This window comes from Thunnus albacares, chromosome 10 (assembly GCF_914725855.1).
Source record: "Thunnus albacares chromosome 10, fThuAlb1.1, whole genome shotgun sequence".
Classification (NCBI taxonomy): domain Eukaryota; kingdom Metazoa; phylum Chordata; class Actinopteri; order Scombriformes; family Scombridae; genus Thunnus; species Thunnus albacares.
This window is the reverse complement of record NC_058115.1, coordinates 21,540,376-21,565,694: the sequence shown is the minus strand read 5'-3', so window position 1 is coordinate 21,565,694 and position 25,319 is coordinate 21,540,376. Positions and strand designations below refer to the sequence as shown.

General features: G+C 40.5%; 1 protein-coding gene across 1 annotated transcript; it reads left to right on the top strand.

Moving 5' to 3' along the window:
- Positions 1–395: 395 nt before the first annotated feature.
- On the top strand, positions 396–19,788 carry vimr2 (vimentin-related 2). The gene is made up of 10 exons (XM_044363410.1): positions 396–940; positions 2,004–2,148; positions 2,895–3,053; positions 3,266–3,385; positions 6,914–7,009; positions 8,910–9,041; positions 10,289–10,405; positions 14,559–14,669; positions 14,799–14,923; positions 18,705–19,788. The coding sequence occupies exons 1-10, from the start codon at positions 837–839 to the stop codon at positions 18,745–18,747; spliced, it is 1,152 nt and encodes a 383-aa protein (XP_044219345.1). The 5' UTR covers positions 396–836; the 3' UTR covers positions 18,748–19,788.
- Positions 19,789–25,319: the final 5,531 nt, after the last annotated feature.

The following is a 25,319-nucleotide window of genomic DNA, read 5'->3' as shown; positions in this document are numbered from 1 at the left end:
CCAGAAAAAACTCAAGAGGTTTTCTTCTCTGACGCTGCAGGAACTCAAATGTTTCATCTTTGTAGACGATGTGAGCTCATGATGTAATGTGACACTGCTGACAATCATGGTATATAAAGGATAAGCCTGTAGAGCTGATGTCGCTCTATGCTTTTGTAGTTTCTTCTGCCTTATTGCCATCAAGACAATAGATGCTTCTGTTGGCCTTCGTCTAGCCGAGCTTTGCTAGAAAGGTGTCTCGGGCCTGAAGGAAAAGTTGATTTGGGAGATTTTACAATTTATTTATTGAGAAAAACAAAACTCAGATGTCAAACCAATCAGTATAATCAGTATCATGTCCTTTGTCACTGAATCAACTGTATCTGTGTGGATTTTTTGTTCTTTTTGTCTTCAGTTTTTGTCACTTTTGTTCATAAATTTAAAAGGTACGTTTGAAAAAGGTACACAAGAAAACACTTGCACCTGTTTTCAACTTTTCTGATTTTTTTTTTTTTTTTTTTTTTGGTACTTTTAATTTATTTAACAGAAATAAAATGTCTAAAGTTGTTTCGTGTTCTAATTCAACACCTCCTGTTGAAATATTCTGTGTGGAAATCCTGCTGGCAGATTATAAAAAGAAAACACAACTGCAGAATGGATTTTGAGGCTCATTCTTCAGGTAAATGTGAAATCGTTACTGGCTGATGTTCACGTTATAGTTAGTCTCCTCAGTGGCCGACGAGAGATCTTTCACCACTGTGCTACATTCTCATGCGCTGCAAATATAAAATCGCCACCTCAGACCTGCTGCCACTATTTGCTTGTAGTGTTGTAGCTCAGCATCCGAAGCCGCGACCATGCTCAGAGTGTCGTCTTACCGCAAGCTGTTTGAGGAGCAGAGCTGGAGTCCAAATGGAAGATCCAGTATGCAGTGTGCAGAGCAGTACAAGGCCTCCGTCAGGTCAGTGTGGGCAACTCTGGACTTACCAACTTTAAAGTATGAAGATGTTAGAGACAAGTTCAAGTGTTCTATGATTAAATATGTCAGATAAATGTTTTTCATGAGTGTAAAATCTCTTATTTAATGGAGCTGGGTGTTCTGTGTTTCTTTGGGTTTATTGAACTTGTAGTTCAGGTTCATTCCTCAATGATGACAAATTCTTTTTTTTATTATTGTAAGAACGTACAGTCAGTCAGTCCTACCAGTTTATTTAACAAAAGAACAATCACAATAGTAGTATAGAATAAAATAATAATAATAAAAAAAAGATTAATTTTGGTGAAACTTCGTCAGGCAAACATTTCTGAGTAAATTTTAACTACTAACGCATTTCTTATTTGTCACAAATTCAAAATATTAAGTTTCAATTTGAAACAACTTATAAAGATGGGGTTGAATTAAGAAATTTAGCATTATGGATATTAAATTTACCTAATAAAATAAAAAAGTTACCAATAGTGCATAAATTGTTATCCTTACATTCAAAATAAGTGATAATTTTTCCCCTCACTGATAATCGCATGTGTTGTTTTGCACAATATATGATTGTCAAAGTCTTTCCAGACTGAAACACTATATGAACAAATATAGAACAGATGAGTTTCAGTTTCTTGTTCAGTCATGCAGAAAAAAACATCAACATCTAAAAATCTTGAAATATATATGCTTGTTGGATATGTGGAATATTTTCAGATGTGTTTCTCTAATTTTGTCTGCGATGATGATGATGACGAAGATGACAAATTCCTTTTGTGCTCATGGAAAAAAAAATGACGTCATGCTCTAACAACATTCATATGTAGTGACTGGTTGGGCAAAAATGCACTGAAGCATTTAAAGAATTCCTGATGCTTTAGTTGAAATATTTTATTGTGGTTCATTTATTCACTGTAGTGACGTCACTTTATTACTGTTTACTTGGTTAAAAAAAAGTCATTAACTCTCTTTGAAGGAGGGTCAATTAATCTCCAGGATCCTCTGAAACATTCCCCGCAGTCGTCTGTACTGTGTGTCCTTCTCACAGGGGTGCCACTGCTGACGAGTGTGACTGTGACAAGTTAGACTTCATAGCTGCCAGGGAGCTCAACAAGGAGGGTCTGGACCAGTTTGTCAAAGACCGCACCGTCATCGCTGCTCTCAACGACCGACTGGTCAGGCTGATTGAACTGGTGAGAACAAACACTGTGAACAGGGGTGGATTTATAGATTTGGGGGCCCCAGGCAAACACTGTTTTGCTTTATTTTCACCCTTTCTCTAACTGGGAATGTTGCTATTGGCAACAAGAAGTACTCCATACTTTTTTCTGAAGTAAAACTATTAATACTACACAGTAAAAGTCCTGCAATCAGATTTTTACAAAAAGTGAAGAGTGAAAGAGGAATTATTAGTGTCCATGCATGAAGTATAATTCATTTGCAGTTGTTGTTGTATCATGAAAATCCCTTTTTTCGGTGTATTTACTAATTTCATTGTCCTAAGATGTGCAGTTCTATCATCTTAATGTACCTACATTTATTTAATTTATGATGCTGGATAGTTTAATGAATAATAATGCATCATGTTATAATTGTTATATTTTGTGAGTAAAATCTGAATCTGCAACATAACCAGTAACATCTATCTGTCAGGTAAAAGAAGTAGTACAATGTTTTCCTCTGAAGTAGAAGTAAACAGTAAGTAAGTAGTATACAGTTGCATATTTTTTTTAAAGTGCCTTGGGGCACCAGGAAGTTCCCTACCTTTGCTAAAGAGAAAGTCTCTCTGTGATTGGTCCCGATGACACACAAGCACTTTATGTTCCCTCTGCTGCGTCATGTCTTTGTTCTTGGCCAATGATGCTGTGAATGTATATCTATAAACCGCATGAACTTGTTCTGACTTTATCTCTGTTGTATCTGTCTCTCTGTCCTTTAGGCCCATTGTCTTGAGGAGGAGAACGAGTTTCTTGAGTGTCAGATTGAGGAGCTGGAGGACGAGCCGAGCGACCGACAAGCCTCCTCCAGCTTCACCACCACTGTGGCAGGACTGGATTACAGCCTGGACGCAGTGGTGGACAGACTGCGTGTGGAGAGGGTATGAAACCGCTGGGTGTGTCTGCTGCATGTTTCTCTGTGTGCGACACGCCTAAATTAGTTCTCTTGTTGACACCTCATATGAATCCACATGCACAAGCTATGCAGATATTTCACATCCCATCAGTTATACTTCAGTTTTTACAGTGACAAGCAGGTGTGATATGTGACCTTGTCAAGATGCATGACTGTCATCGCTGCGTCTCTCTGCAGGATGAGATCCTGTGCGACACGGAAAAGCTGCAGAGAGAGCTGCATCGTCTAAAGCAGGAGTATGAGAAGTTTTCTCAGCAGAGGATCTTCCTCCAGCAGGAACGCCAAGATGTTGCTGAGGTAATAATTAACCTAATGACCTATTTCAAGACGAGTGTGGAAGCCCAGCGCCAGTCGACAAGGAGATGACAAAATGACATAAACCCCCTCATCCAAAAGAGCTAAAACGCATCACTATCATCTTATGAGGTTTGATTTACCAACTTTTTTAGTATGACTTCTAAGAATAATAATAACAATCATTTATTTCTATAGTGCCTTTCAAAACCAGAGTTACATGGTGCTTCACCAAATACAAAACCACACAATATAGGTGCAAAGATAGTGAACATAAAGAAATAAAACAAAAAAAATAAACTTAGACTCATGATATAGTGGTACCTATAAAGGGTTTCTAACTGTCACAACTATTTAAATGTTATATTATATTCTCAGCCACCACTGTTTGCAATTTTTACTTTGCTGTTTGTAGACAAAATTATATTCAAGCCTTCTTGGAGAAGGCTGGAGGGCTTAAAAGCCAACAAACAATACTGACAACTTACTGACATTTATAAGTAAAGATTTTATGGCTTGTAAAACTGAATAAGTCAGAATAGTCGCCTGCATATCCACAAAATGTCAGCAGGAGAGCTGCTGGATACAAAATTCAATTAAACTTTAATTTTGTCTGCAAAGTTTCAAGCAACTACAGGTCTTCCTCAGTCAAATCTTTAACGGTCTTCATCAAATTCTCCTGAGGAAGACCTGTAATAACATAAAAATACTATTAAATGGAGTTTGACTGAGTGTGCGGGCACTCCTTGTATCGCAGTGGAACATATGAGTCATGGGTTTTTTTTTTTTACAATACAATAAACATGAATCCAGCTGTTATAAATCACTGAAGGCCATTAATAATTAACACTTCTTTAAACACCTCATGGACTGTTTGACTTTAGATTATGGCTGGCTGTAGAAGTTGGTTCACACATAAAATTAATAATGTTTAAGTACAGAATAAGCCTTGATATGGTTACATTTAGATTTAAAGTTGAAGATGGATAAGTTTAAGTTAAGAATAGAGATATTTAATAATATTAAAGCAGTCAATTAAAGATATATTTCATTATTTGTGACCGTTTATAAAACCTTTATGAGTATTATCAGATCTTTGTTGTGATAATACACATTCAGCACTAGGTGTCACTGTTGTCAAGCGTCTCTCTGCCTCTTCTCTCTCTCTCTCTCTCTGCCTCCTGGTGAATCAACTGAAACTCTGCACAGCTGCTCCACTGTTGGGTGTTGATCACCAGCAGTCGCACAGTAACCTGAGCCACCAACTTCTCCATCCCCCCCCCCTCCCCCCTCCCGTATCCCTCCCACATGCCTGAGCCCATGTCCTCCTAGCCGGGCCAGATGTGAGGGGTGGGGTGACGGGGGCTTTAATTTCTCCCATACAGATGTAATGCAGGCTGTGATATGGTGCCGTAATGTTCCTGCTGGCTCTGAGTTCTCTGGTTGTTGAATTGGAAGCAGCTGCAGGGTGACAAGACTTGGTGGGAAATCGGCAGGGAAGGTAGAAGAAGAGCAGAGATGCGGAGGAGAGGAGCGAATACTACACTGCTCAACCCACAACTACTGTAGCTGCAGTTCTCTCAACATAATGGTAGACTGACAATGATGAAACCAGACATGTTTGGTTTGTTTTGAAGTAAATGACTGACTATTCTTGCTTCTCTCCTGCCAATTATGCTCCATTTACGTGGCCTACGTGGTCTTGTTAGATTATCTTAGTGATTTCTTACATGAGACTGACATTTTTATATTCAGTCATGTCTTGCATGTTGCACAAATGAATTGAGTTTAACAATATTCAGTTTTTAAATTCAGCCTGTTTAATATTCTAGAGGCTGTGGCAATCAGGAGTGATCTAGAGCGGGTTGTCCATCAATTTATATACTTTAATTTAACCTTTATTTAACCAGGAAGTCTCCAGAGATACATTATCTCTTTTTACAAGGGAGACCTGAACAATAGGTGTTGCAAAGTTACATAAAAACACATTTAATATACAACAATGAGAACAGAACAGGGTCTGAGAAATGTGGGAGATAAAACTTGGCTGTTTAAAACAGTTACATCTCTCATGAAATATTTTTTAATGTGATGCTTGATATGAAGGCAGCGTTTCCAGATGTTGATTTTTGTCCAAGTTCAGGGTGCAGAGTATAAAAATGCAGTTTTATCACAGTAGACTATGGATACTGAAGATTATCCATCTAGATGATCTGGTCTGATAGCATTGCAGGGTTGGTGGTTCTCAGTGTCCTTGACCAAGATACTGAACGCCAAGTTGCTGCCATCGCTGTGTTTGTGTTTGAATGGATGAACGACAGGAGAGTTGTGAATCAAAGTGTTTTGCAAAGGTGGAAAAACCACTATGAAGTCCATTCACCAGAATTGAAATGCAGTTTTAAGGAAATGTAAAGCTGCACCAATCAATATTTTTATATTAAAACTGAGTAACATGAGTAACTGAGTAACAAACCCACAGAGAATTATAACCCGATGCTGCAGATGACCTCATGCTCAATAGAGCATTTTAGTGGCTTTCAGCTCATTGTTTTGGTTTTATGACCTGGAACTTTACTACTTTGGCTCACTCTCAGAGCCTCGTCTCAGTAAAAAAAAAAAAAAAGAAGCTCAAAACAGCTGTACTCTACCTGCTCAGCACCAAATGGCAAACAGACAATGTTAGCAACTAGCTGGTGAAAATAGTCAAACATTTATCAGCTAAAGATATTTCTTTCAGGAGTCGGTAGAGACTAAATAGAGCTGAAAGGTGAGTAAATATTGACTCCAAATGAACGCTAATGTTGCTCTGTATCTCCTGGATGATAAAAGTAGTCAACTATAACTTTATACAGTGATAATATGTCAGTGTTGTGTTGTTCCGCTGCCCCCAAGTGGCCTACAAAAGATCAATAACTGCTGCTTTAAAGTTGCGCAGAATGTGATTTACAACATGATACTTTCCAGCTGCTGGCTGATATTTGAACACAGTCAGCAGACAGACAGACCACTTGTGCTCTACTGCTGTCCATCAAGGACCCTGCCGCCCTCCTAGCGAGGATCCACAACTTCACCACCGAACCCTCTCTGTGTGTTTCTGAATGTTAGCACAGGCACCCACAGTAATTGCATCTGATGCCAAGTAATCTGGATCTTTAAAAAAAAAAAGAAAAAAAAAAAGAGCAGATACGAGCCACTGCTGGCGAATGGATTGGTGGACAGGGCTTTTGTGTCTAGTTAGGCTCCTTCTCATCTTCCTCCTCCTCCTCCCCCTTCCTCTGCATTGCAGTGTCTACTTGCTGTTCAGTGAAACAGGGTGAATGTGGTGGTGCTGATGGTTCTTTTAATGGGTGTTCAGGGTGGAAACGAGGAGTTTTTGTACTTTAATTCAACCTGTGGTGTGATTTACTTCCCAAACTTCACTGTATCACATGGATCGCTGCAGAGTGCTCCTGTCAGACATCTCTGCAAATTAACTTGAACTTCTTCACTTTTCACTTTCTGTTAACTTGATTCTTCTCCTCCGCTGTGCAGGAAGTGGATGCTGTGACAGCAGAGTGTTTGGCGTTGAGGGAGCAAGCGGCTATCTATGAGGAGCAGCTGGCCAACATGGAGGCCCAGCACAAGACGGTGAGAGAGAGAGAAGATATATGGCTACAGTGTGATGAAACTTGGAAGTGTACAGCCATAAAATTACTCAAAATGTAGTGCTTAGGTCAGACAGGAGTGTTGGATAAATGCCCAGACCTGTGGTGACAAACACAGCTGTGATGACCCCAGTCACCTTGCTGAAGACATGTAGCCAAAAACAGCCATGTTAACAGGAGATGTAGTGATATGAGGAGATTAAAACACAACATTTGTAATCTAGTGAGGCTGCAGAAGAGGAGTCCTCAGTGAATTGTGTAACATATCAGAATTCACCCAGTTGAGTCCTTATCCAAGGCTCTTAAGATAGTCACATTTGCAACACACATCATTGCCTATATTGCATTCATACACACACCCTGCTCTACAATATTCTCCGCCTTGCCAGGAGATGACAGACGCACCCCAGTATCAGATCTAGAGGCTGTAGGCAGAGAGAGAGAAAGAAAGGCAGCTGAAGCAGGAGCAACTCCATCACACTGTGTTTTTCTCTGCAAAGCCGGGCCGCCTGGCGTTTAACACACTCCCTCTGGGACACGCTCGATAACTCACAGTCCGGGAAATGCGACTGAATACCAAATGAAAACAGAAGTTCCCTTTGTTTTATTAACTGTTGTTATTATCAGCACCTCCAGATACCCCACATTCCCCTGACAAATCGGCAGCCATGTCGTTATTCAGGTGGAGGCAAAAAGGAGAAAAATGAACGACTGCCACTGCGGCTCTGTAACAGTTCATTTTCCTTGTGGTTTTTTTTTTTTTTTCTAGAGGAGAGACATATTACAACCTGAAGACATACATGTTGAGGTCTTTGATGTGTCTGTAAATGCATGAAAATGTTCTGTGTGTATTTGCAGTGGTAGAATATAAGTAAGTACATTTACTCAAACACTGTGCTTGAGTATCTCCATTTCCAAGAGGCTATACGTAGTGGTTACTTCACAAATTAAAGCAAAAGTTTGACATTTTGGAAAATATGCTTATTCTGTTTCTGGCGGAGTATTAGATGGGAAGATTGATACCACATTAAATATGTAGCTACAGCCAATAGCCAGTTAAGTTAACTTAGCATAGCATAAACAGTGGAAGCAGGGGGAAACAGCTGGCCTAGATCTCTCCAAAGGCAACAAAATCCGCCTACCAACAGCTCCAAAGCTCATATAACACATTATATATTGTTTAATTCGTACAAAAACCAAAGTGTAAAATCTACAATTTGCCTTTTTATGGTGGGTTATGTGCCGGACTGTGTCTTGGCTCTGAGTAGTTGCCAGGCAACCAGCGGAGACTCGAGGAAGTTATTGGTCCAAGCCAAGACATAGTCTGGCACATAACCCACCGTAAATGGGGAATTGTTATTTTTATGTTTTTATTAATTTTAAAACAGAGTCAATCTAGCTGTTTCCACCTATTTCCAGTGTTTATGCTAAGCTAAGCTAACCGTCTGCTAACTGTAGCGTTTTATTTAATGAACAGATATTAAAGTGGCATGATGAATCTTTTCATCTCAGCTCATTTAACTCAGTTCTCATCCAACCAGAAAGCCAATAAGCATATTTCCCAAAATGTTGAAGTATACCTTTAAGATTTTCATAGATATGAATCAACAGAAAATTAATCGCCAACTAATTTAATAATCAATGAAATGTTCATTTGATAAGAAAAATGTCCAAATTCTCTGATTTCAGCTTCTCAAATTTAAATACTTTCTGGTTTCTTTAGTCTTCTATGATGGTAAAGTGAATATCTTTTTTTCACATTTTTCACCATGTTCACCAAATAACTCATTAATTAATTGAAAAGAAAAACTACTACCTTTACTCAAGTAAAGTATCTGAATACTCCTTCGCTGTGTATCTGTATGTATGGTCTACATGAGCAGGCAGTGGAGAGTCTGCTGGAGCCAGCTGAAGAGACTACAGAAGCGGTGGCGGCTCTTAAATTTGGCAGCCCTGACATCACTCCGGCCTTGGATGTAAAGGAGTACTACTGCCAGCTGGCCGAGAGCCTCCAGGTACAACACAGTGTAGCATAGAAACACATAAACATGTCATGCAGTGGAAACCTTGTTGTGCCAAATGTTTTACAGTAGCAAGCCTGTGCACATTTTTTGAATCACAATCCTATTTTTGGCATTAGGCTACACACACTCACATGAATGGATTCAGACTAACGTCATGCACACAATCCAGAAACCAGCTGCCATCTTCATCCTCCTACTGACCACTTGACCCCTCCTATTTTCACCACATCACCCTCCTCTCCCTCTGAAACTGCCCGGTCAGATACAGATGTAAATCTCAACTTTCACAAATCACACAACGTTACTCCCTTTTGTTTGCTTTCCCTCTTAACACAACACCCGGGAAGAACTTGAGAATCGGAGGGGCAGTTTTGGACCCGAACAGAATGTCTTTGTGTGTGTGTGTGTGTGTGTGTGTGTGTGTGTGTGTGTACGTGTGTGTGTGTCTTGCATGCACAGAGGTGCTGCATTGGGGTCAGACTATAGCTCCGGTGGGTCTGACCTCCTCTGGGGTGAGGATGTCTGCCCGGTTCAGAGGTCAGGGCTGTAATCAGACTGCTGGCCGCCTTCCCAGGCTCCTCAGCAGCACTGGAGTGTGTGTGTGTGTGTGTGTGTGTGTGTGTGTGTGTGTGTGTGTGTGTGTGTGTGTGTGTGTGTGTGTGTGTGTGTGTGTGTCTGTGTGTGTGTGTGTGTCTGTTATTTAGAGGCAAGGCTGAAGGCGATCCACCATATTTATATATATTTGTATTATATATTTGTCTGTCTAGATGCGTAGGTGTGTCTCTTGGAGCCAGCCACTCTTGTTTCCCTCAAACCCCGTCTATTCTCTCTCCCTCCCTCCCGTCTCTTCCCTCGCCAGCTGGACGCGGTCCTGCCTGTGCCTGGCCTCGATTACAAGATGCAGTTGTCTCGATGCTGAAATGATTGCTATTGGGTTTGAACAGTAATGGTGATTGCTGGCTGACTCCCACACACCTGTGCACCCTCATGTTGCTTGTTTCTGCTGCAGTTGTTCCATCTAATCAGGAATGTGGCGTACATGAGGAGAGGTTTACCCATCAGAGCTGAGAGATATTCTGATTGCTCTTTGCTCCCCTGTCAAAGTGCACTTAACTGCCCAAAAGAGAGCAACATGCTGCACAGTCTTGTGCATATGTAGTCCACCTGAGATTTAAGTTGGGTTGTTTTTTCATTATTCCTGCAAACTGGCTCTGATTCCTCTTCCACTGTCTTTGCAGTTCAAGCGAGGTGCATCCTCCTCCTCTGCTGTGGTTCCCAGTGGGGATGGAAAACAAGTGGGAGTGGGAGGAGCTGTGGGGTCAAAGACAAAGGACATCAGTGAAATGAAGATGCTGGTGAGTGGACTCTTATTTTGTTCTCATCAGTTTATAAAGGGTCCATCAGTCACCCAAATCACATACAAACAAACCAAAAAAAACCCCAAAAAACAGCAAACACATTTTGAATTAATGAAAATTTAATTAAATTTAGTTTGTGGTGTTCACAGCATTAAAAAGAAAAACAACAACATTAAACTTTAAACTTAACTGTGTGTTTGGAGGACGTTGTGTCTGGAGAAATACATTGCTGTTGAATTTTTAAATGTAAGTTTTCAGTGCTGTGAGCATCACATTCACCTGCACTGCATTGAATTGGTAAATCTCAGAAACAGACAACAAATTTCTCCCTGCAAATAAAACCAAAACTATCTGCATGGCTAAATACAATACAACAGGTAAGTCAGAAAATGTGTGAGTGTGTTTTTTAAATTTCTTTGAACTGAACCTTTAAATCTCATGTGTATGCAGATCAATACAACTTCCATGTCTGTGCGCTACATATGAAGCTACAGACAGCAGCTAATTAGCTTGGCTTAGATAGTTAGCCTGGTTCTGATGTTAAAAAAATCCACCTACCAGCACCAAGACCTCTAAAAATTACATTTCATTGCTGGAAGACGAATTTTGTAAACTTTAGAGCCAGGCTAGCTGTTTCCCCCTGCCTCCAATTTTTATGCTAAGCTAACTGCCTGCTGGCACTAGCTTCATATTTAGTTTTAATTTAGCATTCTTAAGGCTGATTTATGGTTGGTCGTGCAACACTTTTGAGAAGTGTTGCTCAACAGAAATAAAAGAGTTGTGCAACATTTTCAATTTATGCTTCCGCAAAAGGTTTCAGTCGTCTCCATGGTAACCAGACAGTATGCTCCTTGTTTAGTTACATTATATCATCCCAACCAGGACTAATTGAACAAGGACATTACAAGTTATTTAAAGTTACAGACCAAAATATCAATAAAGAAGTTTAGTGAAAACTACAATCTCCATGGCGACGTTAGTAGCACTATCCAATCACATTGTGCGACAAAATATGACTGTTATGAAATGAAATGAAAGTGTCAAGTGACGATTTTTTTCTGTTGAAAAGAAGTAATTTCTGTCGAGCGACGCTTATCAAAAGTGTCGAGCAACCTACCATTAATCAGCCTTTACTTTGTTTTGTTTTTTGGTTGTGGTAGGCAGAATTTGTTTACTCAGGGCCAGGCTAGCAGTTCCCCCTCCTGCTTCTAGTCTTTATGCTAAGCTAAGCTAACTGTCTCCTGGCTGTAGCTTCATATTTAGCACACAGACATGAGTGCTATTAATCTTCTTTAACTCTGCAAGAAATTGAAAAAAATTTATTTCCTAAAAAGTTCAACAATTCCTTTAAAACCTTCAGTCACTACCGACTGATTCAGAGCTTCCCATAATATATTTCCCACAACTTTACTTACAAAGAAAAGGGGAGTCTCACAACCCACAACTGGCTCTGTGTTGCCCATCAGCTCCTAAATCAAACTTAATGGTGAAAATGAATGGTTTCCCACAGCAGGCGAAGGGAGTGGAGAGCATGTGAGTGACAGCGGAGCAACAGTGTGGGAGATCCTGCTGACCGGAGTGTTTACTCTGCGGACACTTTCAGCAGGAGATGTGAAGGGCCTCGGCTTCAGCTCAGACAGGATTTATTACCCTCAGTTATTAAGCAGTCTTTCACAGCGGCTGCAGCGTCATAACGTCTTAAAACTTCACACACAGACTGGAGACTTCCTCTTTTAAATGAAAGAGAGGAAATAAAACTGATATTTCTGATCCATCCAGCAGAAAATGCCAGTAAAGCAAGCAGACTTCTAATGAAGTAGACAGAAAAGAGACAGAAAATTGTGACTCCAGTAAAATCACCTTGTGACTCCAGGAAACAGTAAGTTTACATCCATGTCTCATCCATTAGTGGTCAAACCACAGCTGAGCCTTCACCACATCTGTAACAAACATGGCGGTTTGGTTCTCATTACTGTGGTTGTATCAGTACCTTCGGCTCTTTAAATAAACAGCGAGCCTCTGTAACCACAGCACAACTCTCCCAACATCATCTACCTTCTATCTAAAATGCAGCACACAAGCTCTGCTCAGTCCAGCCTGACGGATGGACAGCACGGCCTGATCTGCTCTGTTTCCTCTCTTGCATGTGATGGATGCCTCGGGTCTGGTTTCTCACTGAGACACAACATGGCCAAACAAACAGATTGCAGTGAAATCAGCCCTGACGCAGAACTGTATATAATAGAGCAGGCACTGATGGAGGTTGTACGCACTCGCTGCCACCCAGACCTCACTTATCATGCCAGGGAGAACGGAGGAGTGTATGAGTAAATGACTTGACCAGGTTGTGAGTAGTAACCGGGTCTTCCTCCGCTCACATGATCTCGCTGAAAGACGAGCACGACCGCCTGGATCCCCCATCTGGCTTTGACAGCTAATTGTTGAACTTGTGTGATTGCTGTAATTACTCACAGCAGGACACCGCGCCTCAGACACAAGAGGAGGGATGCTCCTGCATTAGTTTGTGATAGAAGTAAAGTAACCTTTTTTTATCCGCGTTGGTCGGGTTGACGGGAATACTCATATTTATTTATATAGTCCAGTATCACAAATCACAAATTTGCCTCAAGGGGCTTTGCAATCTGTAAAACATACAACACCCTGTATCCTTAGACCTTCAAAAAAAAAAAAACTTAATGGGGGAAAAAGTGGAAGAAAGAGGAGGGATCTGTCTTCAGGACGGACAGACATGCAATAGACTTTATGTGGACCAAAATATTTGGAGAATCAGGATGACAAAATTATAGATAGTTCTGAAATACTCAAGTTTTAGTTGACAGCTGTTATGTGCCTCATTAATCAATATTATTTATATTATTTATTTATTTTGCTTAAAGCTAATCTCCCAGGAGTTCATCTTAAAATCACAATGAGAACAATGGATTAAAATACTTTGTGCAATGTGAAAGGAGCAGAGGTGGAATGTAATTAAGTAGAGTACTTGAATAAATGTACTTAAGTACAAACTTTAGATACTTTTTTCATTTTATACTATGTTATAATTCAAGTCTTCGGCATTTCAGATAGAAATTTTTATATATAGTTACTTTTGAAAAAAGTAACTACTTTTAAAAAAACTTATATTTTACATACAGTTACATACAATATATGGTCAGCTCATAAAATATGATGTATTGTTATAGATTAAAACATCTATCAATACATCAAATAGTTAATCAGCTCCAGATTAAACAGTTGGTGAAATTAGCCTCCTCTCAATTAACTAAAAACAGTAAGATGCCGTTCACATAATTTATAATAGTGTAACATTTGCTGATAATAATTTCATACTCTTACTCAAGTAACATTTTCAGTGTAGGACTTTTACTTTTGTAGTAAAATTAGGCTAAAATACTTTTCTTACAGTGAGGTATTGCTACATGAAGGATTTGAATTATTCCACACTGGATAAGAGAAGCTCCTGCTGACAAATTAACAGAGAATTATCACCTAACATTGTAATTTCCAGCTCTACAGCGCTTGTAGCCTGATTTAGCTCTTTGTTTTGGTTTTTACGGCTGCAAATTCTGCTCGCATCATCCTTGTTTCCAGCAGCAGCAAGCATCTGTTTCCAGCAAAAAAAGCTCTGATAAACCCACTGTTCACCAAATGTTCTGCACCAAACGACAACAGACAAAGTTAGCAACTAGATGGTGAATAAATTCAAACATCTAACGGCTAAAAACACTGATATTTCCCTCAGGAGTAAGTGGAGACCAAAACAAAGCTAAAAGAAGAGTAAATATTGCTCACACATTTGCTATATCAACTTGTATGTCAGATGATGTTTTCAGCTTGTTGTGCAGTTCTTCCGCCCCCTAGTGGCCCAAAAACCCTGATTAATGCAGCTTTAATTAAGCTGTTCTTAAACTAAGAAGATTCAGGTTCAAGGCTTTTGTTGACAGTCACCTCCTCAGCTGAAGTGCTCTTGAGCAAGACCCTGAATTCCTTCCAACTCTGGGGCTGCTGTTCTTGAGCTGGAAATGACCATGAAGACCATTATTATTACCAAGACGATTAAAGAGATTTGTGTTTGTGGATATGTTCTGAATGAGTAACCATTTTCTGTTTGCCGTCTGTGTTTCTGCAGATTTCAGAGCTACAAAAGGAGCTCTCTGAGCTTGAAAAGTACAATGAGGAGTTGGAGGACGAGGTTGAGATGAAGAAGGCTGCATATATGGAGGAGATTGCTGAGTTGGAGGTATGAGCGTGGACTGATTATTGCAATCACAGTCGGTAACGGACCAGTGGTTTGGACCAGTTCTGTCATTTTATCTCAATCTCAAACCTCCCCCTCCTCACACTATATGTCTGTGTGCATATTATGCAGTGTACTATAGAAGACATGAGGCACCAGGAGGACGACCTCGAAGCGCAGATGAAGGAGCAGTGTGAAGCCTACAAGGAGCTGCTCAGGGAGAAGATGGCCAGAGACATGGAGATTACTGCCTACAGGTCAGTCCGCTGGGGTAGTAAATGTTGTGAAATGGTGTTTTGTCTGTTTAATAATAGATGGTCTGGGCTAAGCTTTCAAAGATTAAAATGTACTTTAAACTTACTTTCAAATATGTTCCTGTGATTCTCTCAATTCTTTATTATTTACAGGATCCCCATTAACATTAGCTGATGCAGTGATAGTCTTCATGGGGTCCATTGATACACACAAATACACTGTGATAAAAATCTTGACATTAAAGGCATACAATGTAGGATTTGATTTGTGTTTGTAAATAAAACATTCAAAGTTGGCCCTTCTTCCTCAGCTCAACGACATCAGAGCGAGAGAGAGAGAGAGCAGCAGTGGTTAAACGAGTTAGAGAGTGAGGGAGGGAGCGGCGTTAGCAAGAACAAAGCCATGAATCAGATAAATAAAATGTTATTTTCTGATTGTTTCACAGTGGTTATGTTCTAAAGCACAAACAAACATGCCCACACCTCCGCACACCTCTGTACAACCCTGCAGGAAGGTGCCGCATTGCTGAATTTTGTGTGAATGCTTCATCCTGTCTGCTGTGGCCTCTCGGCTCTGCTCTGTGTGTGTGTAGCTCAGCTCCGCCCTCAGTCAAACAGACACACAGACAGAGAGCTGAGGAGAGAGATGGGGACAGCAATATAATCTGGTAGTTACGTTTTTATAGAGTCCCGACCTCACACTCAGCACGCTGTTATTGGCTGGGGGCTACACATCCACTGCCCAAAGTCAAGCCCAGAAGTGTCCCAAACCCAGCAAAATAATAAGAAAATACAGGCAGAGGGCAGAGTCTCTGTAGATACATACACTGCCACACACTTCTAGTGGGTAATTAAGTAATGATTTAGAGGGATTGTGAGTCTATACATTGATTTTTAGGAAAATCCTGCATAGTATGCCATTAATGTGACAAATGTAAACTGCAGCAAAAATTGAGAAAAGATAATATAAGATAACGTTTATTGTCCCTGAAGGGAAATTTGTCTTGGACCATGAGAGCACGCAGAGCTGCTTATGTCAGTCATGACAATTCCATTTCTATTTGAGGCTGTTTTAGTAATCTGCAGGTATTTGATGTGAGTTGGAAACATGTTACAATATGAAGCAGCTCTGTGTAGAATAGTGTCTTTCAGATCATTTGTTTTAGGTTTAGTAGCAACAAACCAGTCCTCAATATGCTTTAACAGACCATAATGTATCAATGATAGTCCATCTCTCTTTAATACATTTGAATGAAAAGCTGCCTTAAAGACACAGCAATTACTGGTGTCCAACTCTAATTTATTTCCATCTCAGTAGAGCTGCAGGTTGTTATTCTTAAATGAGACTCTTGAAATTTAACAAGCACCTAATGTCATGTAGAGCACGGTACAATTTTAATACAGAAGATCAAAAATCTTTGACAGTGCGGCCTAATTGTTACCTACTTGTTGGTCATCCATGTCTGCTTGAGAACATGGAGGTTTTCATTTCAACAAAAACACTCCAGCAGGTGATTTCACTGATTAGTTTGTCCTCTCTTGTTAAATGTGTTCACGTCATGAAGTCACCTATCGTAGTTTCTGATTAGAACTCAAACCTGCGGACACCCTGACATAAACTATAGATTCCCATCTCTGCTGTAGGGGGTTCAAATGAAAACAGGCATTCCCTATGGCCACACATTATATAAACCTGTCATGGAGAATTATAACACTCATGGGATGCTTTCATTAGATTTAAATTAACTTGATGTCCTGTTTGCTTTTGACATTCTTAACATATGAGCAAATCTTGAAGCACACGTCTGGTGATGTGTAAATGACGCGTCCATTGTCTGCATAAGCGTCACCTTGAATAACACAAGCAGTATTTCTGTAAGATCCTGTGTATACGTCCAATATTGTCACATATTGTCATCTGGACATCTGCTGTGTCCATAATAAGATATTCCTGCAAACAAAGGGCTGACATCACAGGACAACTGGGGTCACAGGAAACGGCTCCTGAATATGATGCAGTTTCCTTTATGCGACCTTGAAGACGTTTCATATCATTGCATTGAGGTTGTTTGACCATCTGCCATCCTGGTATGTGGAGTGACGTACTTCAACCATCTAAGCCCGCTGCCAGGGACTTCCTCCTGCGGCCCCTCCATCGCCCATCCGACTGCATCTGACCCCCAGGGGGCCCTGCTGCGGGCCTGAGCTCAGACCCTCACAGTACCTCATTAGAATGGGCAAAGAGGACCTCACACTGTCAGAGCTGTGTGCTGGGCCTCTGCCAGCTCTTTTCCAGGCCAGCCTGTTAATGTCAGAGCTCCCCCCCAACACACACCCGCCTCACCCCTTACACACATTTCCAGATTCGCCACAGTTTTAATACCCTTTCGTTACCCAACAGAATGACCCAAAGACATTTAATGCGCAGGAAAGACACACAGTCATTGCCAACTTTTTTTTTCTCTCTCTTTCTTTATTTACTGGATGTTTTTTCATCTGTGATTAAAACCATGAATAAGAAATGAAAATGGTGGTTGTTTATGCTCTCCGTGCCGTGGCAAGCTGTCTGCACAACAGACCCTAATGACCCCGAGCTGCCATTACTGGATGGCTTATCGCCTGTGAAAGCATCTCAGGGCAGTTTGGGCAGATGCTCACTGCTTTTGCTCACTGATAATGTGAACCATATTACACTGTAATTCATTCTGCTGTTCTTTGCGGTCTCCTCACGCTGCTGCATGACGCAGCAACAGGTACTGAAGCTCAACTGAGGACAAGATCCATTTCCTCGCTCTTATCGACCTTGTTTCCAGACGCAGCAGGCAGCTCTTTTCAGCAAAAAAAGCGCAGATAAACCCACTGAACGCTACCTGCCCCGCACCAAACAGTAGACAAAGTTAGCTGAAAGTAGTGGAGCATTCAACTGCTAAAGAGACAGATATTTCACTCAGAAGTTGATACCAGACCAGAGCTTACACTTAGATTCATCAGGTAAACAGAAACTGTATCTGCTGGGTGTGTAAACAGACAACTGCTTGCTAACAAGTTGGTCATATCCACTTTATAAAAAGGTGATGATATGTCAGTGTTGTGTTTACAGCCCCCAAGTGGCCAAAAATATCAGTTATCGCAAGTTCAAAATATTCATATCAAACAGCAGTTTATGAATATACAGAGATGAAAATATTCAGAAAAGCACTAATGATGAAATCAAGTAGTGTCTGATTCTGAACACTTCAGGGACTACTCATTCGTGTTGGCTTAAAAGCAGAAGTTCAAAGTTCATTCTTTGGAAACAGCATTTGATAAATCAATCTGACCTCAAGGGCCATCATCAAGGTTTATGATTAAAAGCTCTAAAACAGCCACTAAATAAACTAGAACTAGTCAAATAATTGCACCTCTTTAAACAAAATGCCAAATATACCCAAGCTCTAGCCTCTCAGTTTTAAGGATGAGCTTCTTTTCTTCATCTTATGTGATACATCTTTTGGTTTTTGAGCGTTGGTCGGACCCTAAAAACATTTAGAAGACATTAACTTCAGCTTTACAAAAAATTCTTATTATAGACCAAACAATCAGCATATTAATAATACATGTAAACATAACACTGACAGTAATAGCTAGTTCAACCCCTAAAATGGACCTTGAGATGATATAATTTTGTGTTTCCAAGCCCAAGAATAAACTTTGAACCTCAATAAATTGCTACAAGTGATTAGTTGTTTGTGTGTTTCTCCTTGTTCACCTGCTTATTGTGTTTTTGTGTATTTCTCTGGTTCAGGAGTCTGGTGGAGGGAGAGGAGGAGAGGCTGTGCAACCTGTGACTGGAGGCCGGCGAGTCAGACAGGCTTGATGCTCTCACACACACAGATCAGAAAATACACAAAGAGAACGCAAAAAAAACAGACCCAAATCAGCACTAGGATGAAGCTTAAGGTACCAACGCAGCAATGTGAGCAGATGTAAACTTATCATGACGGATTAATGCGGACTGGAGGCCTAAGCCGGGCCATTGATAACAGGTTGCTGGCAGATGACCCCGAGACTACAAGAAAGATGGAGCTGTCTGAGACTGGTGGGAGGACAGGGGCTGTGCAATGAGTGTGTATCCATTCAGTGTCTGGCAGAGATATTTCCTTAAGTGGGTTTTATCTATACTTGCTCGCTGATATGATTCAGAAATGTTTTGTCACTTTTCTGCTGAACAAGTCTCACACAGAAACAAAAGCTAAACTGTACGGCTCCGTGGAGTCATTCCCTCCCTGATACACCTCGTCCATCACTCAAACATAGACTGATTACCAGCTCTTAACCTTTACCCTCTCCGCTGTTAACAAACATAGTGACAGCTCTCTCTTCGGTAACTAAAAGCATCTCACCTTCTCTTTGCTTTTACAGTCATGCATTCATGTTGGTTTTACATATAACTGACGCTCAAGTGCACCGTGCCCTGTGTTTGGTTTGCAAATGGTTCATGAAGTTGTTTTTCTGCCGCTCTTACAGAACAGAACGTGCACCTGGATCTTTCTCGAAAGAAAAGCCTGCATGATTCATTATTTCTTCTTTGAAAGCAATGTCCCAATTTTCTGTCATTTCAGGAATAAGCATTTGGTAATACATTCTTCTGTAATCTTTTCCTTATTTTTCTACACAACTTTAAAGCTGTCTGTGATAAATCATTTTTGGTTCCTGCTTCTGCATAAGCATCAGGATGTGCTTTAGGTTTAAATATAATAAAACTAGTTGCTCGAGAGATCATCTCAGACAGTTTGATTTCTTTTCGTGAAAATCTGTGTTTCATGAGAACTGGTTGTGAATCCTTGGGTTTAAGATTTTCCCTGCACAATAAAACTATGCAAGGAGTAGAGTGATTTATGTTCAGTGATCCCTCTTTCATTCATCTTCATGCTTAACGTGAGATTTGAACATTCCCAGCTATTAATGATCTGAAAGGCTTGTTAGCTCTGCCATAAAGATGAAAAATGCGGCTAATAACAGATCAGATAAGATTAGCCACAGTCGGTGAACTTGTGATGAGGAGTTAGCCTCTGTAATAATTGAGTTCAGTGTCTGGAGAAGGGGGCTGGGACTGGGTGGCCACGGTGACTTGTTTAATTGTCCCGACATGAAACATGGCTGGACCCCAGAGGAAGCCGTTGTGTCTGTTTCAAGACTTCAGAGAAGAGCTCAAAGACATGTTTTCCCTCAGTGCTTCATTCTGTATCTCTTAAATAAAGAGAGTCTACAAACCACCCAATGTCTCTGATCTCACGGGACTAAACTGTCTTTGCGTTGTGGTAAATATGAAAATATCTAAGAAAAATTAAGAAAAAGAGTAATTTTCTTGCACTGAGAGTTGTGTTTTCTCCATTGTATCTTCTCTGCTGTGCCTCTTGAGCAAAGGTGGTGGACCGTATGAAAATCAAGTAAATACATGAAATAGACTCAACCTAGATAGTAAAATTCAGACTAAATTAATTCTCTTTCTAAGATTTTGTACACCTGTATTCAAACAGATATGTAGGAGAATAAGTGATTAGTCCAAGCAACAAAAGTCAATCCCTGCACAATTTTATCACAAAGAGCAACAACCAGTACTAGTGACCAAACCAGTTAAATATCCGTGAACAAGACTAAAAGTCTGCAGCCATGCTACTGGCTCTGCAGAGTTAAATGTTAGCGTCAGCATGCTAACTAGCCCACAATGACAAAGCTAAAAAGCTATAAGTGGTTTAGCAGGTGTTTTCAATATTCACAGTCTGAGTTTAGCGTGTTAGCATGTCATTATGATCTAATTAGCACTAACCACAAAAAATGAATATACAAGAATAGTCTCACAAAATACAAAGCAGTGAACTAATTAACCGGAAACCACACAACATCTATAGAACATTAATTCTAATAATGACAGTACTGAATGTAGGTCTATAATCCAGTGAGCATCCACAATACAATATAAGAAAAGAAAAATGACAAAGAAAACCACAAGACTTTTAGAAAATATGAAACACGTTTTAAACATAAAGCTCATGATAATCAATCACCTATCAATGACTACCTTATGATGAAAAGAGAAATAATCCAAGAGTAAAACAATAAACCTTTTGAAAGGGTGTTGAGATCTAGATGTGCTCCTATGAAAATGTGTGGATTTGGAGAGTTGGTATTTCCAGTTTCTTTTATAACACAATTAAGCATTTCAAAGACCTCTTGATATTTTGTGAGTGTGGTGACCTCTGTACTCCTTTGCCCCCATCACAAGTCCTTGACAACTGAGAAAAATGCGCATTAACCCCTCAAAGCTGGCCGGTGACACTGAGTGGCCCGGGGCAGCGCTGTGACACCTCCGCTCCTTGAAGCCGGACAATCTGATTTGAAGGCGAATGCTTTCAAAGCTGAGTCAGTGGTCAGTGAGAGCCCTGGCCTTTTCATCCCTTTTGCCTTGATGGTTTGCAGCAAAACCTGACAAACACCAACAAATAGTTGAAAGTCACTGCTGGGAGAGTTTTCTCCCTTTGGGTAACATTCGCTGTGAGATTGAATGTTTCAGCATGAGTCCATTGATGGTTTGCTCGTGCTGAAGGAAACCATTTCAAACAACATATGTTGTGGACATAACATCCCATTAACTTCACATGGTGAAAGAATGTCTTTACATTAAGAGTGGCAGGTCAGGCCTATAAATTATGACATCCGAGCTCAATGTATCAGTCCACATATCTCCAATCTGCAGCATAGGAATCTGATTAAGGCCTGAGGTAATGGTAACCGAGGTCAGCTTGTATGACGCAACTCAGCTGTCACCTATACATAGGTATCACCAAAATACTCTTATCCCTTCAAGTTCACCCAGACAAATAAACACTGTCTTCAGTGAGGACAAAAGTAATTTTTTAAAGTCTCCTCATGGCAGTTTGGATGTCACGAACCAAGCTGGTGTTTAGAAAGCAAATAAATAAGAGAGGACGGGGTTGAATCAAGGAAGAAAATAAGAATAGTAAAAATATACAAAGGAGAAAGAGCTATTGAGAAAGTATTTCCTTAACAAGAGGGGAACAAATAATAAATTATGGGGCCCCTCTCCCTTGAGGCAGGACTGGCACGCCTGAGGGTAGCAGGAAGTGGGCATCGCTCTCTTTTTACAGGGGTCGTGGACAGGCTCCCACTGTGGGAGCGTCACACAACACAGAACCAGGAGTCCTGAGAGAAAGACTCCTTAAAGGAATGTTTACACACATACCCAAACAAGCATACACTGAGTTTATACAGCATGCTATGCTATATGAAGATGGTGGTAGTGTGACTGTATAACCTCCAGGTCCCCCACCATGTCATCGCTGTAGTTTCTGCCCTCCTCGTGTCTGCAGTCCCACTTGGCCTGTATAACTGAGAGACTGCTGACAGCTGTGACCCCACATTTACCCCACGCTCCCTTTATGTCTGTCCCAAAGCAGGTGGCAAACACCACCAACAACACTCTTCATATCTTTAATCTGCCTTCTACAGTTTGTAAATTCTTTTTATATTTCTTGGCAAACACTTCACTTGTCTTGTGATCAGGAGATAAAGCAAAGCAGCTTTTTTTTTTTTTTTTAAAAGTCTCTGTTGATTTCCCCAAACTCCACACAGTGGGTTAGTCACAGCCAAAGTTGATAAAAGATTCCCTTTTGTCCCCAAGTGTTCAATTATTCAACTTCACAGGGCATGTTGGATGGAAGAGGATAAAAGTCGGGGCTACAGGGAACACGAGAAAACAACCAGGATTTGTATTCTGCTGCAGTGGCTTTCATACCCATTAAAGGATGTTAGCATCTTTTTAAGCATAGTGACTTTATTGTCAGCTTAGGGTTTACACGGATCCAACCATTTGCTGTATTGGATTCTTGGCAGATGGCCTGCATGGATCTTGGCCACCCTTGAACTTAGTTCTCATGTTAAGCTTCACCTCGTCAGTAAATGGGCTGCTACCACTTATCCTACATATAAGATCTTATGTCTTGATTGTAATGGTTTCTTATTAGTAAAAAAAACATGCTGTGTAGTTGCTGCAAGACATCCTCCCACCTAAAGCACTTAAAATGATTTTTCTGGAATTTCTGTGTTGATAGATGGCATACTCTGATATAAAGTGTGTGGAAATAAAAAGGGATTGGATTATATCATATACAATGATATAAGAAACAAGAGAATTAAGAACATCCAACATCATAAGTGCATATGCAGACAACCAGAAGGGCTCTAAGTTTGAAATAATAGACCACAATCACCTCAGACAAACTTGGCCAAAAGTATAAGTTATTTATGGTTTATTAAAGCTGCATTCATTTCCATTTTTTTGACCACTTGGGGGCGGCACAACAACCTGTAAACACAATATTGACCTTAAAAAGAGGTTGTGGTAAATATGTTAGCAAACTGCTGCTTATTTACACATGCAGCAGATAAGGAGCAACATTAGCATTCATTAGGAGCCGTGTTTGCGTCCAACTGATGAATGTAAGTCTAGCATTCACTCTTGTTTTGGTCTCCTCCAACTCCTGAGGGAAATATCCACCTTTTTAGCTACTAAATGCTGCACTATGTTTACCAGCTAGTTTCTAACTTTGTCTGTCTGTTGTTTGGTGCTGGGTCGGTAGCGTACAGAGGGTTTATCAGAGCCCTTTTTGCTAGTAACTGAGACAGTGCATCAAAAAACGATAAATTACAACCAAATAATTATCTGTGGATTTGTAATTAGGGGTGGCTGAACTGATTGTTCATATAAAAACATTGATTAGTGCAGCTTTAAATCATCAGAAGAAGGTCATGTGTTGTGTTCCAAAAACCTTTGTTTTGCATGTGAAATTTCACTCATTGAAAGCATTTATTCCTGTTAACATCCATTGACTTATTTAAGCCAACAACCAATTCCTCTTCCTGTGCTTCTTGGAGCCAGACCGCCTGTAGTCCAAACTATCATAATTTGGGCTGGGAGTACGAAATCACATGTGTCATAGTTTATGTCGGCAGTCATGGCCTGGAGCAACGGCTGGTTCAGAATTTGGAACAAACTACGAAATCATTTTCTTTGCGCACCAGTCATTCATCTTTTTCCCAGACACCCAGACATCTTAGGCCTGCTTCCTCTCAAACTGACATGACCGGCAGGTAAGCAACATTTTCCATTCATGAATTGCATGTAGGGTTTTTAAAATTATATTATAACATACATTAAAATGTAATCTGCTTGAAAGTTGACATGATTTCCACATCTTGAATTGAAATCTGTGTCTTATTTGAGAAAAACCTTACAGTGTCATGTAAAGGACAACAACATATGGACCAAATTAAGATTAGGCTGTGGTGTTAAGTAGGTTATCCTCCAGTTTAATCATGGAATTCTCCACTTCGTTATTTATAATTGGTGCTGGGGAAGTTCAATTACTCTACATGGACTCAATCCTTGTTGCACTACAACCCGAAGTAGGCTCTTTGTTCAGCTCGTCTCCCGAAACCTTTCATAAGTGACCATTAAATGGATGGTTGAGTGTTCAGCCACCAGTGAGTCTCAGTAGAGCTACTACAGGGGTGTATTGCCCTTGTGCCGTTTCACCTTAGATGCTCACCAGAGGACCTGTCAGCCCTGCGATGTTTTACAGCTCAGTTTGCAGACAAAACACTTCACAACCAAATCCCCTCAACAACATCTGCTGCCAATTTAGCTGAGGCATTCCTGCAGTCTGTGCTGTTTAATATTCACAGGGGTTAGGATCTGCCAGGACAGGGCTGGATGGGGATGGTGGGGAGGGGGACCCGACTTCTACAATCCCTTGGTCCACCGTCCAGACACGGTGAAAAATGAGGGGTTAACAAAGAGTGAGCTGGAGCGGGGGCAGGTTAACTGGGCTAATTTGCAGGGATAATAATGGTGTTCACACAAGGCCTTTGGGGAGCACCGGTGTGGAACAGAGACCTGACGGTGCAACCACACAGGAAGTTTACAACACGGCCCGGCAAATCAAACTGTATTTAATCATCAAACAAGTTGTGAGGAGCTGGCAGCAAAGACCAGAACCAGCAGCCATCCTGAAGATGAAGACAAATGTTTGGAGAAGGGGCCAAACAGAGTGGCAGATCAGAGCGTTGAAACCCCGGATTTTATTGGCCAACTCTGAGCACAGAATGTCAAAGGTGCATATTTTCTTTTACTTTTGCAAACAGCCTTGAGCATCATTATAGAGTAGGTTATATATGTTTTAATTATTTTCATACGAGTTTCCAAAAACATTGTTGAACCATGAAATGAACAATAAACCTGGATGCTTTGCAACCTTTATAGGAAATTACTTGTGAATGATAAAGTAAAAAAAAGCGCCTTTTATCAGCGGCAATCAAAGGATCCTGCATACATAACTGC

What these genes read in the sequence shown, in the direction of transcription:
- vimr2 (XM_044363410.1), top strand. Translation starts at nt 837, where the DNA reads ATGCTCAGAGTGTCGTCTTACCGCAAGCTGTTTGAGGAGCAGAGCTGG. An exon ending in AACGCCAAGATGTTGCTGAG is followed by an intron (nt 3,386 to 6,913) that starts GTAATAATTAAC and finishes TCCGCTGTGCAG; the next exon opens with GAAGTGGATGCTGTGACAGC. An exon ending in TCAGTGAAATGAAGATGCTG is followed by an intron (nt 10,406 to 14,558) that starts GTGAGTGGACTC and finishes GTGTTTCTGCAG; the next exon opens with ATTTCAGAGCTACAAAAGGA.